At 41.9% G+C, this 13,750-nt stretch overlaps 1 protein-coding gene across 1 annotated transcript in view; it reads right to left on the bottom strand.

Moving 5' to 3' along the window:
* Positions 1–13,424, bottom strand: part of EMILIN2 (elastin microfibril interfacer 2) — a 38,487-nt gene extending 25,063 nt beyond the window's left edge. Inside the window, exons 1-2 of the mRNA XM_059815335.1 lie at positions 13,300–13,424; positions 12,997–13,119 (exon numbers count right to left, since the gene is read on the bottom strand). Of these exons, the coding sequence (XP_059671318.1) occupies positions 12,997–13,119; positions 13,300–13,424 (248 nt within the window). The remainder of the gene's footprint in view (positions 1–12,996; positions 13,120–13,299) is intronic.
* Positions 13,425–13,750: the final 326 nt, after the last annotated feature.

Raw genomic sequence — 13,750 nt, 5'->3', positions numbered from 1 at the left:
AGATGAGGAAAATAAGTAAAACAGGGATTTGCCACCTGAGGTCTATAAATTTGAATACTTGGAACACAGAGAAACAAAGAAGTTACCCCAATTTCTCACGTGAACTCCCTTCTCTGAAGAAAACTAGTATCATTCTACTAACCTCCCTACGGCATTTTCAGAATTTTTTTTCTTAAGATTATTTCAGACCAGAACAACAGTTTGCATCCATTAATGAAGGACAGGTTCACTTCACAGCTGAGGTGTTCCTAAAGTAGTACTACCAACAGAATAGAGGACAGCAGCGAAGGACTCAACAGGAGCTCTGCAACAGATTTCACTTATAACCTGGTTGGGCTCATAAGGGTTGTATTTTGGGACAGAGATAATACAATGCAAAACCGGCACCAGAAACACCCATGCTATCACACAAAAATCAACTACATGCTTCATTAAACACTGTCTTGCATTAATATGCAAAATTCCTTATTGTTTAAAAATAATCAGTAATCAGCCACCAAATAGGAGTTAAATCTTACACTGATTGTGAAACAGTTTCTATTGAAAGTCACAGAGTAAGAGTTTAACTGTTACTCTTCAAAGTCTCTCTTGCCATGTGTGCAAATAATTGCTGAAATGATTCTGTATTTTTTAATTCAACATCTTTCACCTTCAGAGACATAATTTTAATACAACATCCCACATCTGACAGCCATGTGCTGTCCCTTTTTGGTTAGCTGCTTAGCAAACCTGAGGGGGAGGGGTTAAAATGTTAACTACTAATTATGAATTTGTTTCTTTTCCAATCATCTCTTTCCCAATTCTGCCACAATATATTCTAATTTTTGCACTTGGGAAATACTCAGTGTTCTTTTGCATTATTACTTTATCTACGACTTCTCATTTAAGGGGAAAAAGTTACTTTCACTAGAGACGACGTCATATTTTTTACAACTATTTTTGGGCCAAAGAGTAATTCATTCTAATGAGCCTCTCTGGATTCCCTTCTCCTGTGAATCTTCATAGGAAGGCAGGGGCAGGCTAGGCTGTAGCTCTGTCTATTAGCTGCTCGTAACTGCAGTGGTTTGCTGTCGTTGTCAGCTTTTCAGATTCTGACTTGGAGCACATAAACTCAGAGTGGGTTTCCAATCCTTTTTTACCTTCCCAACACCATATATGAAACAGCTGCAGACTGCACTCCAGCTCATCACTTCTTTTACAGTTTTCACCAAAACATCTGCTGGATCCTGTTTACAAAGGTAAAATACAGACATGCCCAAGGTCAAGTACTTTAAAAACTAAATAGAGTGCAATGTAGAGGGCACCACTGGGAAGGATAACATCCCGGCCACCCAGGAACTTCCTTTTCCTTCTCCCTTATCTAAAGTATTAAACCACATCTCACGTAGGTAATTTATGTTTGATTACCTTCCTTCCAACTAGCTGCCAGAGCCAGAGGAGTGACAGGATTAGCTAGATGCTTTAGTGTTTTGAAGTGGTTTTGAGAGTCATTACAACCTCTCTCACAACCACCACATTACTGAAAACCAAACTTTGAACGTCCAGATCGATTTTCACATGCCGGAAATGGGCGTACATACTTTTCTCTGATTTCCATAAAACACTTAACTGCTCCAAACTTTGTGTGTGTTCCTCTCTATACTTTCAGGGCCAAACTCCCTCCTGAAAATTACAGTATTTCAATTATCTTCAAACACCACTACACTTTTCTAATTTTTCCTAACAAAGTTTTAAGAATAGAGCTGAAACAAATTTTATAAAAGGAGTAAGAACTACTTTTATGCAAATTGTGCACTTCTTTCCTCAAATTACAGAACGAGGATTTTCATGGTACCGTTTCTGCCATTCCTATCATTTTTTGACAAGTTTCTCTTTGTATACCTTCTCTGTAGTCATGTTCAATGTAGACACCTTCAGATGACTTCAACATTCAGACAAATCGTAAGACACAACCAAGTACAAAAGAAGAATATAAACAAATTAAAAGAAATCAAGCTCAGCATTTTTCATATGGGCAAATTATAAAACTTTTCCAAACTCCACCTTAAAACTAAAAAATAAGCAAGTTCGACATTCTCACTCTTTTATTTCATAGTTTCATGATCCTAATAGGCATAAAATGTTTTAGTACAAAAATTATTTGAAATGCAGAAGAATCCTCCCATTCTAAATTATAAAATATAAACACTGTGTATCTACAACTTTTAAAATGTCATAACAGTCTATTCCTTACAAATTCTTGCAACTCTGAGAGCTCAAATAAATACACAAATTGGATCGGTTTTGATTTCAGCTATGGCACATCAAATACAGACTACCCTGAATCCTAAACCACAATTATCCTATAGCTAAAATAAGCTAGAATCAAAATGCTTCAAAATCTGGATGTAGAACAGCTTTCATATTTTACATCTTGAACTATAGTAACAAGACAGCTATACTCATGGATGGCTCAAAATTAAATTGGGATTTACTTACCAAGAATTATTGCTCCTCTATACTGCCAGTCCAGATGAATGAACCACACAGCTAATCTCATTTACTTCAGCAAGGCTACTCACATAAGGGTGCGAAACAGGAACTTAGCCTAACACTTTTCTAATTTGAATCCAGTCACATAAAAGTTTCCTAAAAATCACAGCTTCATTGCTACAGCTTCTCTACTGATGATATGCTTCACACACAGTTGTGGAAGTTGCCCACGCAAGGAATGGTGTCACTGTGCCAGCACCGACCAGGTGCACTGATAAATTACAGTCACCAGCATGCATCCAGCCCAAGGGAGATTCTCAATCATACAACATGTTTTTTAAAGCCAGAACTTTGCTCGCCCAGTGGATTTCAGTTGAGGAGCTGGAGACTTCCAGGATTTTGCCAGGATATAACACTCTAACAGCACTGAACACAATTACAGTTCTTGGTTACAGTTCTAACAAAACAAACCATAGCTTTTTGCTAGGGACAGCATCCTGAGAATAATTTGGTTCTACATATTTTAATGACATAGGACTGGGAGCTACCAGAATATACAAATCAGACATGTCTTTATTTACATTTGCAGTATTCTAAATCCAACTGCTCACTCATAGTCACAGCAAACATACAACATACAAACACAAACATACAAAACATTCAAAATGCACTCAGTGTAGCTGGAGAGATGAAATGTTGCTTCTCTATGCAGCTGGGTAGAGTTACATGGTTAGAACATAACACCCCCAAGTTTCACATCTTTTATCTCATTGGTGTGAATCTTTACACAGTTACCTAGTGAGGCAATTGGGTCAAAATGGTTCACAAAACTTTCAAAAGTCTCTTAAAGAATTGAGGCTCCACTTTAATGCCTGTATATGCTGGAATGTTATTAAAAAATAGTAAAACATTAAATCTTCCTCCAGTTTACTTGGATTTCTGCTATTCAAGTGTTTAAAAACACAATTATTTTTACAAGTGTCTCAAAAATAGTTAAAAAAAATTTCATGTGTTTAAAAGTTACATACAATACACCAGCGTTTATTGTGCCTGGTCATACCATCCTCTTGTGGACTTCCAGCCCAAGATGATGGGTCATATCCTTTTGGTGAATTGAGCTAAATACTACAAATGAAATCATTCTTTTAGAAAGCATGAATAAAGGGTGATTTCAACAGTCTCTAATCTTTCCTCGCAACAGAGAAAATAAGAACAGCTGGTTTTTAGGAGTCTTTCCACAACAGGCTTGTAACTACCAACGCCTACTACCTTCACCATGAATTCAACATGCTGATCAAATGAGAAAACACATTCAGAACGCTAATGCAAATCTCCGCTTTTAATATCTAAGTATTTCACAGCTGAAATAAAGTCGTACAGTATGGCAATAGCATTCAAATATTCCTCCTCTTTGAGAGAAAGTATTTTCTTAGGAAAATGCTTAATTAAAAATACATGTTTGCTGCAAACGCTAGACATTTTGACTAGGGAACGAGTTACAATTTTCTCATGGTGCTAAACCACAGAAGGAAGCAGTTAGCACTGATATTTGGAATGTCACCTAATAGCGATAAAACAAATCAGAAACATTTGGATGAAACTGGTGGGAAAACATATGGCTTAGTTCTGTAACTAGATATTAACATTCAACCTTTTGGGAAATACAAGGAGATAAGTGCCACCACATCTTCACTGTGAGGAAGGGACTGCAGAATCAGCATATGTTTCTACATAAGCAACGTATAAAATGTTTATTCTGAGCACAAAACTTCAAGGTTGGTCCAAAATTCTGTAGTCATTGGAACAAGTCCCATAACTTCAGCAGCCTGCAAATCGCAGTCTTATTGAATAGAAGATAATGAATCTTCACTATTTAATGCTTTTACTGAATGTAGATCCATTCTTTGTAAATTATATAGTCTGCTCTTGCATGTCCCAGTCATCCAAATCTCTGATATATTGCAATGGGAGTGCTGAAGTAGCACATAGACACCCCCCAAAAATACAACGCAGAAGATATAATTAAATACAATCGTATTTTGATTAAGCATTTTTAATTTCGTAGGCTGCAAAGGATTCTGCTGAAAATGTACCTAAGCTGGCCATTTATACCACACAGTTACTAAACTAGAACCAGCTGATCCCAAGTTTTCTGTTTTCCAAGAGTGCAGACCTAATTGCAACCCCTACAAACAGTGGCAGAAATCCTAGTTCCACTGAAATTACGAAGACTTTTAGGAATTCTCTGCAACAGTGAGTTTCAGAACACCTGAATTTCAGGTGCCTACTGTGTAGGTATAGTCAGGCGCTAGTTGTCTATATTTCCATTACGGCCAACAGAAATATAGTCAATACAGCCAGTAGAGTTGAAACAGGGCTGCATCTCATCCTAAAGTCATTATTTACACCAGATTACCTAAAAGGCATGGTGGACACCATTGACTTGCATTTGAGTCACCACTACTGCAGGTGTCTAAGCTCCCATGCTCATATTCATCCCTCTGTATGGTAGACAACTGACGTTAGGGTCCCGAGGGAACAACTCTGGATTTTGTTCTTTTATAACCTTGATGCTACATGACAGCGTTGCGAGCTAGCTTGTGTCCCAGCCCACAAATGAGCTTAATTTGTGAAAAATATCTCTTTACTAAGAGTTTATCCTAAGGCATTTACGGCAAGTGGTGAAAAGATATTTCGACAGGAATAGATTAGCCTACAGAAGTCTGGGTGTTCAGTGAAAGCAAGCCAGGGAGTTGGTAATAAATCCCAATTATACATTGCAGAAAAAAATCTATTTAAAAAGAATCCTAGTGAACCTCAAAATAGTTTTTGATTTTGATCTGGCATTAGAAACACTAAGCTGCTTCTTACAGATGGACTTAAGAAAGTCTCATCTTTCCACTGCTCCTCGTCCTTTAGCTGGCATTTTTGCTTTCCAAAATTTATAGAAAGAAGGTCAATACATGTGTTTGCAGGCATTGGGGTCTGGGGAATTACTTTTTCTTCAAAAAAATGCCACTAACCTTACGCACTAGCCCAGTGCCTGGCCCAGTCACAGCCATCTCAAATGAGTTTCCTGAAAGGCCATGGTCAGGTCTTTATGTAACATAATAATCCATCCCTAATGTATGTTTTCAAAAGCAAGCAGAGAGTGTTTCAAAATTGTTTGTGCTGGGAAAAAAACAATTTTGAGGCACCCCTGTGGAATACATAAAGTTATGACGACCTCCACTAGCACGTATTACCGAGGAGGTTCAGCTTCTCTGGGCTCGCACAGGCACATAAGGGTGCTTTTAATAAAGTCTGCACTAATGTATAGCATGGCCAACATTTGCACCAGATCTATTCTGAGCTAAATCCTGAATAAAAACCTGCTACTGGCTCAGAGCATTAACAGGGACTGAAACTGAAGGAAAGCAAGAGAACAAGTCAAAGCACTATGCATCTGCAGGAATGCAACTGCCTGTTGTTTACGCAACCAAGAAATCACCCATCCCGGGTCACTGCAAAGAGTGCTTTAATATCAGACTATGAAAGCACTGTAATTTTACTAAATGTGGCATAAAACAGGAACGAGCATTAGAGACTAAGTACTTTTTCCAATGTTTATTGTTTATTCTGTGCCTTCACACCGCCTGGGAAGAACGATGGGAGGAGAGATTGCCTTCTGTTTAGAAGAAATTGCCAGGGGGCAGAGACCTGGTACAGGTGACTTGTATTCCTCCCCCCTACTACAGGCCCAGCGTATGGGCTCTCAGGACAGAGAGAGAAAAGTTGCTTTCCTCTACCCCTAAAAAACACTGTCCCCTCATCTACTGGTGCCAGCGAAGGAGCAGAGAATCATGGTGCCCAAATCAGCTCACTACAGCCTGGTCCCTCTTACATGGTTCTCTTTAATGATAAACATTAGTTCAATACATCCGAGAGAATCTGGCTGAATTTTACTGCAGTTTCTGGGGCTTTTTTCAGTAAGAGGGGCAGAAGATTACAGGAACTGGTAGAAGACAAAAATGCTCAATTCTTCTCAGACAACACCACAGGGTTTCATTTATAGCTCCATACAAAATCTCCAGAAGTGCCATTGTTCATTACTTATACAGTGAATTTTGATGCCACTCATCTCAGTTAGAATTCTTCTATCCAAAAAACTGAGATTCAAAATACAATTTTCTCTCTTGGCAGAGAAATGTTTCTTCTTGGGACGAAACAACCAAGGGACTGCACACTCTGAAACATGCCCCCATGTCTCATACTAGTTATTTCTAGTTGTTTTTTATATATATCCATACACGCACACACCCCCCATCTATCAATCTGTCTAACTCTCTCTCTCTCAGCTGCCAAGGATTTTATTTGTAAGAAGCTGACCACTGAAGTCCAGTAGGAAATGCCCAAAAGATAAGTTTCAGTTTTAAAATTTTAATACTCTTAACGTTCATCAATTACCACTCCTGAAAGCTAGGTAGGCATCCTCTTCTTATGAGCAGAGAAACCAAGACATAGGATGCATTTAAGTAACTTACAGCCACAGACAGTCTGTGGCAAGGCTCAAAGCAGAGCTTTGTTGTTGGGATTTTTGATTTTTAATTATCTTACATGGTTGCTTCCTTCCATTTTGTCGCAAGATAAACTTATGCCAGTCAACCACATGATGACAGACCAACAGTAAGCTACTAAAAACCCACTAAATAAAATGGGATAGGAGAACCCTTAAAATACAGTGCTTTCAAAAGGATTTCAGAAAAGTTTTCTAGAGCAGCACTGTGATGTAGTCCAACAGTGATGGAACAGAAGCGACTTTGCAACAGGTTATGTGTTAACAACATCCTCACCTGCCTCTTCCAGCAGCAGGGACCAAGTTTCTGTTCTTACACCAGAGGAAAGGTCACGTGAGGATGCAAAGCGCTGCTCCTGATAAAGCTGCCTGAAAAAACTGAGCTCCAGTAGTATCTCTTCTGCTTCTCTGCCCATGAAATAAGCTTATTTCTAGGATCATTCCAAGAAAGAGCTACTGCTGACAGATTATTTGAAAACATACACAGATAGAATAGATAACCATACACAGATAAAATAGATGACCAATACTTTCGTGAATGTAAGACTAACCTGTGGGACTAGCTGGGACCCCAACTTTCAGAATAAAATGCAGCATTGTTTTGAGAGCTGATACTTTTCAAGACACCAGGTCAAAAGTGAACCAGAGGGGAGAGGAAAGATGAGACGTGAATGCAAAAAAGACGTCAGATGGGAGTAATAATCTGCAACGCGTAAAACTGGCACTGTCCACTTTCTAATGGTGCAGAACGTTCCTTGGTTATTTGGGTGATTTATGACAAAATAGGCCTTAAACAGGTCAGCAGCTCCCTAAAATTAACAATTTGTTGTTTTGGCAACAGTTTGGTGCTTAACGGAAGAGGCCCCAGATCTCCAGGTGACATATTTCTCAAACCAGAAAAGCATAAAAACTCTTAATTACTTACATTAATGTGAACTGAGAAGCAGTTTGTGATTTTTTTTGAATTATTGCAACAAACTCGAATGATGTGTGAAATGAAGAAGAAATGAGAAGAAAGAGTCTGTTGCATTCAGTGCATGGAGGCAGAGATGCACAATTTTGAGCTCAGGGAGACAGCCAGGAAAGTGTACCACACCCAGCAGGCGCTCAAAGATTTTCAAACAAGCACTCCAGGAAACTGAAGTACGTTCTGAAGTTTTTTAAGTTTCCTTACTGTTTTCAGTGCACAACCCCTTAGGCTAACCTCCCTATGTAGTCAGATAGCTGGACCCTGTACAAAGAAATTCTGCTTCATACAAAATACACTAAGTAGGAAAAAAAAAATCCTAAAGACCCTTCTAGATATTTGGAGGGGAAACACTAACAGCCCTCACTTTCCCTTCAAGTTTCTGTGCATCCTGAAAGTTTTTCTTATGATATATACATTGCTAGGAGCCAGTGGCAAACATAGGCTCTCATCAGTGCTGACCTGTGTATGTTAGGCTTGATCCTGCCTGATGCTGATCACTCTGACACTGGTCTGTATGCTTAATTTCTAGCAACTGAACAGTCTCACAGAAAACTACATTGGGACTGTTAAGGGTTGAAAACTACTTGTGGATTTTCTACATGTTCCTAGACTGAGGCTGATGTGCTCCACCCAGGTCATTCTGGGGTTGCCAGAAAATGGTAAATCGATAAAGCCATTTAACTTGAACTGGAAGTCTGATATGCTGTTTTTCAGTAAAAAAAATTCCACTTTTACTCAATATTACTTTGTTAATAAACAAGAACAAGCAGTAACAGTCTCTAAAGTTATTCCAATCTTTTGCCTTAAATCTTCCTCTTGGCAATGATTAAAACCGTGATTAGTTTGGCAGTGGGCTTATTTACAGTCATTTGAAAGTATTAAATGACAAGAAGGTGGAAAATATTGCTCAATGAGAGATTTGGAGAGGCTTGCTAATTTAGCTATTGATACATTCATCATTTTCTTGACCATTTTCTAAGTATGCACAACCTAGTGAAATAATTGGTTTGCTTATTATACATTTATCATTAGTGTTAAGAAGAGAAGGTCACACTAAATCATGAAATCCACTCCCCACAAGCTAAGGACAGGTGACCTGACTTGTTACACACTTGAGCAAACAAGTATCTTTACTCACATGAGCAACCTGATCTAACTTTGAAGCTGGCTTTGCTGTTAGCTGGGGGCTACGGAGGGATTACATGACCTCCAGAAGTTCTTCCCAATCTAATTTATTTTCTATTTGATTTACTACCTTGTACGGGGAAGTCCCATTTGCCAGTTCTGTAGCAAAGATAGAAAGCCAGAAAACATCCCTCTGCTTCAGCCACTTCAGTTCACTTCAGACTTTAAAATTAAAACCTTAGTAGTGAAAGCACCTTTGCCCAAAAATGCTGGGCCATAAATCGGAGCACTTATGGTACAGCCAGGTGTCCCAACATACTCTACAACACAAGAGGCAAAACAAACAACTGGTATAACATCCTACCCTGAAGAGGCTACATTGACCAGAGGATGTCCAAGAGAAGCCACAACCCTAAAGAGTGTGTAGGATCTAGACAGAAGGGCAATACCTTTTACTTTTAGAATCAGACAATGCTATCAGTTACACATTGCTAATAATGCTAATTAAGTTCCTAAACCACTCATAAGAAAGCCAGGAAAGGAAATTCACAACAAAAGAAGTGGGGAGGGGTCAGTTATTTATGAAGCAAAACATACAAGTTCTTTTTAGCCGTAAAAACACTAATATTGTTGTGTAAGTATCTTTCAGTCCAATGACCCACTAATAACAAAGTTCCTCCCTCCTTTGCTAGTCATAGTTTTAAGAAAAATAAATCAGGAGCCCCCCATACTTCAAAGGGAACATACTTCAAAGGGCCCTCCTGCTTTTTCTTTCTACTCCCTCTCCTCCTACCTCTTAAGCAGCCACACTTCAACTCACATTTATCCTTGACACCTTAATCAGCCAAAGCATTCACTAACTTTTCAGTGAGGAAATGCACTATCGAGCCCAAATACCTATAAACCAGTTAAACAATGAAGTGGAATAATTTCCTGAATTTCAACTTAGTATTTCAGGAAATAAACCCTGTAGCCAAACTGAAATCACAGTTAACACTCCTAGAAGTGCAGTCATTCCAACAGTGTTTGGGGTTTTTTTCAGACAAATGACATTTTAATGCGCCTAAAGGGTAAATAAAAAGGGTTCATGCACGCATATGATTTTTAGGCTTAATCACCAGAGCTATTTCTAAAAAAAACATTAAAAAAATCAGTGCTGACTATAATCTGTATCTGCAATACACACTCTGTTGTATATGAAGAACATGTGGAATTCAGCAGTACACTGTATGTTTAAGGCAGTGAAACACTCCCATATAAAATGCAGTGAGTTTTTTAATTTAAGTAATTGTTATGCATAATCTAGACTGTACCTAAACACTAGAAGGGCTCTTTAAACCTAGTCTTAAACTAATTTAAATCAACAGTAAATCCACTGACTGATAAAAAAGCCCTAATAGTACTTAAGTACTAATAAAACCATCCATCTATGACACAGTTAACAACCTCTTTGTTTGATTTGGATCTCACTGTCCCCGCTGTCTGCAGCAGAATGAGCTCTTAGATGAACCATGGGTATCAGAAGGAGACTACACAGGGACTGTAGTTTATTCCAATGAATATCTGCTATTTAGTTCATTTTGAACTTCTCTATGTAAATGTATAAAGGAAAAAAGAGAATAACTTCAGAAAAGTCCTCACAGTCATTTCTTTGTTGCTTTTATAGCTCTTTCCTATCCTATTTTTGTCAACTTTAGCTAACAAACATATATAAACACATATTCAGACCACTACTCCTGCTGAATTAAACAATACTTTTCACAGAAAGGAAGTTAGGGGTTTTGAAATACACAATTCAATTGTATTTCAAATTGTGTATTTCAAACGCTTTGGATTATTTCCTTTCTTACTCTGCCACTAAGTGAATGTGTATACCAGCAACAGACAGAAAAATAAGCCACAGCCAATAAACAGACGGTTTTGAACACAGTAGCATTTCAAGATTTTGATATTCCAGCTGCTTTCAGTGTTAATCAGCTGGTGCTGTGATACGTACTTAATATATGTTAAGAATAAGGAATTATTTTGCAGTTGCTATTGCAGTTATGAAGAAAATAACAGTGATGTTCACGAAAGAGTCAAATTGAGGAAACAAAGGCTTATCGTAAGTATCTAATTCCATTCTCAAAAGAACAAAAAAAACCCCATGAGATTGGCCAAAGTAGGCGAGACCAAATGTCTCTTTAGTCCCATATTCTCTCTCTGACAGCAGCCAACTCCAGATGTTTAAGAGAAGCACAACGACAGACAATGTCATTTCACAGAACCACAGAGTAATCTGGAAGGGATGGGACTTCTGGAGGCTGTCCAGCCCCCTGCTCAAGCTGGGCTTCCCCTTCTGACTCCTGCCAAGGATCTCACCTGCTCAAGCAGCTCTTAGTTCAGGAATTTCTGAGCTAGAAGCAATGCCTTTGCACTTTCTTCATTATCTACTAGCAGATAGTCCAAGAAAATCCTAATATACTGCCTCTGAAATTTCTTATCTTAATGCTTTGTGATTTATGTGTTCAAAGAGCTCAGTTTCAACCCCTCCTCACTCCTCTGTAGCTCCACTACCAAGACTCCACACGAGAGAGGACACACTCCATTACACAGACCATAAGCTCAGTCAGAAGTCCAAAACGGCCAGTTCAACACTCCAAAGAGAAACAAAGGGAAATTGCACAGAACGGTGTTACTCAGCTCTCTGCTGCCTTTGTTATTTCCCTCAAGTTCCAGTGTTTATATATTCCAATAGAGAAAAGCTATTTTTTAACAAAAATAACAACCCAAACAAACAGAAAACAGTGCATTTGAATGCCAAATGCCCAACACCTATTGTCACGGGCCCCAGGGCAGCAGCGTCATTGATGTTCGCAGTCTATTTCAGTAGCACCCAGGACCTAGCAGTATCAGTCTCATCCTCACTGTTTCACGTCGAAACACAAACCAGTTATTCTTTGTTGTAAAAGGATCTTCACCATCACCTCAGTCCAACTCTGAGCCTAATCCCATGAAAAGCTATGGATGTCCTTCTACTGACTTCTGGGGGAGGTGAAATGGTTTCAGAGTGCTGATCACCTACAGCTTTCAAATAAAAGTGTGCAAATATTACTGCTTTTCAAGTGGGAAAATTAAGGAAAGGGGATTTGCCTGAGATTAGCTGTTCCCTGCCTCCTCCTGTACCTCCGGGCTCACACAGCCTTGCTACAGCACACTGTGCTGTAGGTGGTCACTCTACAGACTACCATGTGGTCACACTCAATCACATGAAGCTTGCAATCAAACAAGTAACTTTGTTTTAACCCCTGTAAAAATCTCTGCACTGGCCGCTCTCCTTGCTGGACAACTGAGAGGGATACACAGATTGTAAATGTGCTGGCTCATGTTCCTGGCTCTCCCTCGCTGTTACGCACCGATCCAGCAACACACAGCAACCATAAAACCGTTTTTGAGCACTGCTGGACCCTGGCAAATCTGGACCAGGGAGGGTAGGTGTGCTCCCAGCAGGTGTTGGTGCTCCTGCTGCCCAGGGAAAGCGGCCTGCGTGCCTACCGCCTCCCTGCAAGCCCCACCATGCCGCGAAGCGCGGCCTGACGAGGTGTGCCAGCGCAGCTCCCTCTCAGCTGTGCGCAGCAGACTGGCTGTACAGACCAACAACGCGCTCAATCTGGCTCTAATTAGCTCCGGCAGCCTTACGTTTGCAATAATACAGAGCGCTTTGTTCGGGGCGTGCTGGGGACCAGAAGGCGGTACGCGCCCTCCTGCCCCGGCTGTAGGCTTTTTGGGGTGCCGGGAATGGCCCAAGCGCAGCGGCCGCGACCGCTTCTCCGCTGGGGCTTGGCAGAGGGTGGCCAAGCGCTTCACCGCCCGGGTCGCCTCCTCGGCTACTTACACCGGGGTGGGCTGGCAGGGGAACTGGTTCCAGGCGCACTTGTACTGGGCCTGGACGTAGCTCTCCGTCCCGTCCAGCACCGAGCAGCTCACGTTCCTGTTCACTATGTAGGCGCACCAGTTCCTGCGAGGGGGAAGACAACGGCCGTCAGGGACGGGCAGCGGAATGAGGGGGCCCACACGCCGCCCCAGCCCGCCCGCCCCGGCGTCCCCGGCTGCCTCAGCCCGCGCGCCTCCGCCCGCCCCGGCTCGCCCCGCCGCCGGCAGCGGACCCACAGCCCCCTCCGGGGCGGGCGGTACTCACTTGCTGCGGGAGCCCGGTCGGGTGTACCGCAGGTGTGGGGTGGCGTGGCTGAGCCCGGCGCCCAGGGCGAGGAGGAGCGGCAGCGCCCAGCCCGAGGGCGCCGCAGATCCCGGGCACAGCTCCATGGGGCGACGGGCTGCGGCGGCGGGCGAGCGGGGAGGGCCGGTGCCTCTCCCCGGGCTCACTCCGTCCGTCTGTCCCTCCGTCCGTCCCGCCCGCCCTCGCCCGCTCCCAGCTCCCTCACTGACGCAAATCCCCCCCACCCCGTTTCCGCCCTCCACGGCGGCTCCGCACCCCCCTCCGGCCGAGGCGCCGCTCCCCTCCACCCCCGCCCGGCCGGCCCCGGCCCCGGCCCCGGCCCCGGCCCCTGCCGCGGCCCCGCTCGCTCGCTCCATCCCGGCCCCCCGCCCCGCTCTCGCCCCCCGACGGAGGAGGCGCGGCGCTGCGCCCA

The sequence above is a fragment of the Gavia stellata genome, chromosome 3 (genome assembly GCF_030936135.1).
Source record: "Gavia stellata isolate bGavSte3 chromosome 3, bGavSte3.hap2, whole genome shotgun sequence".
NCBI classification, from domain to species: domain Eukaryota; kingdom Metazoa; phylum Chordata; class Aves; order Gaviiformes; family Gaviidae; genus Gavia; species Gavia stellata.
This window is presented reverse-complemented; position numbering and strand designations above follow the sequence as displayed.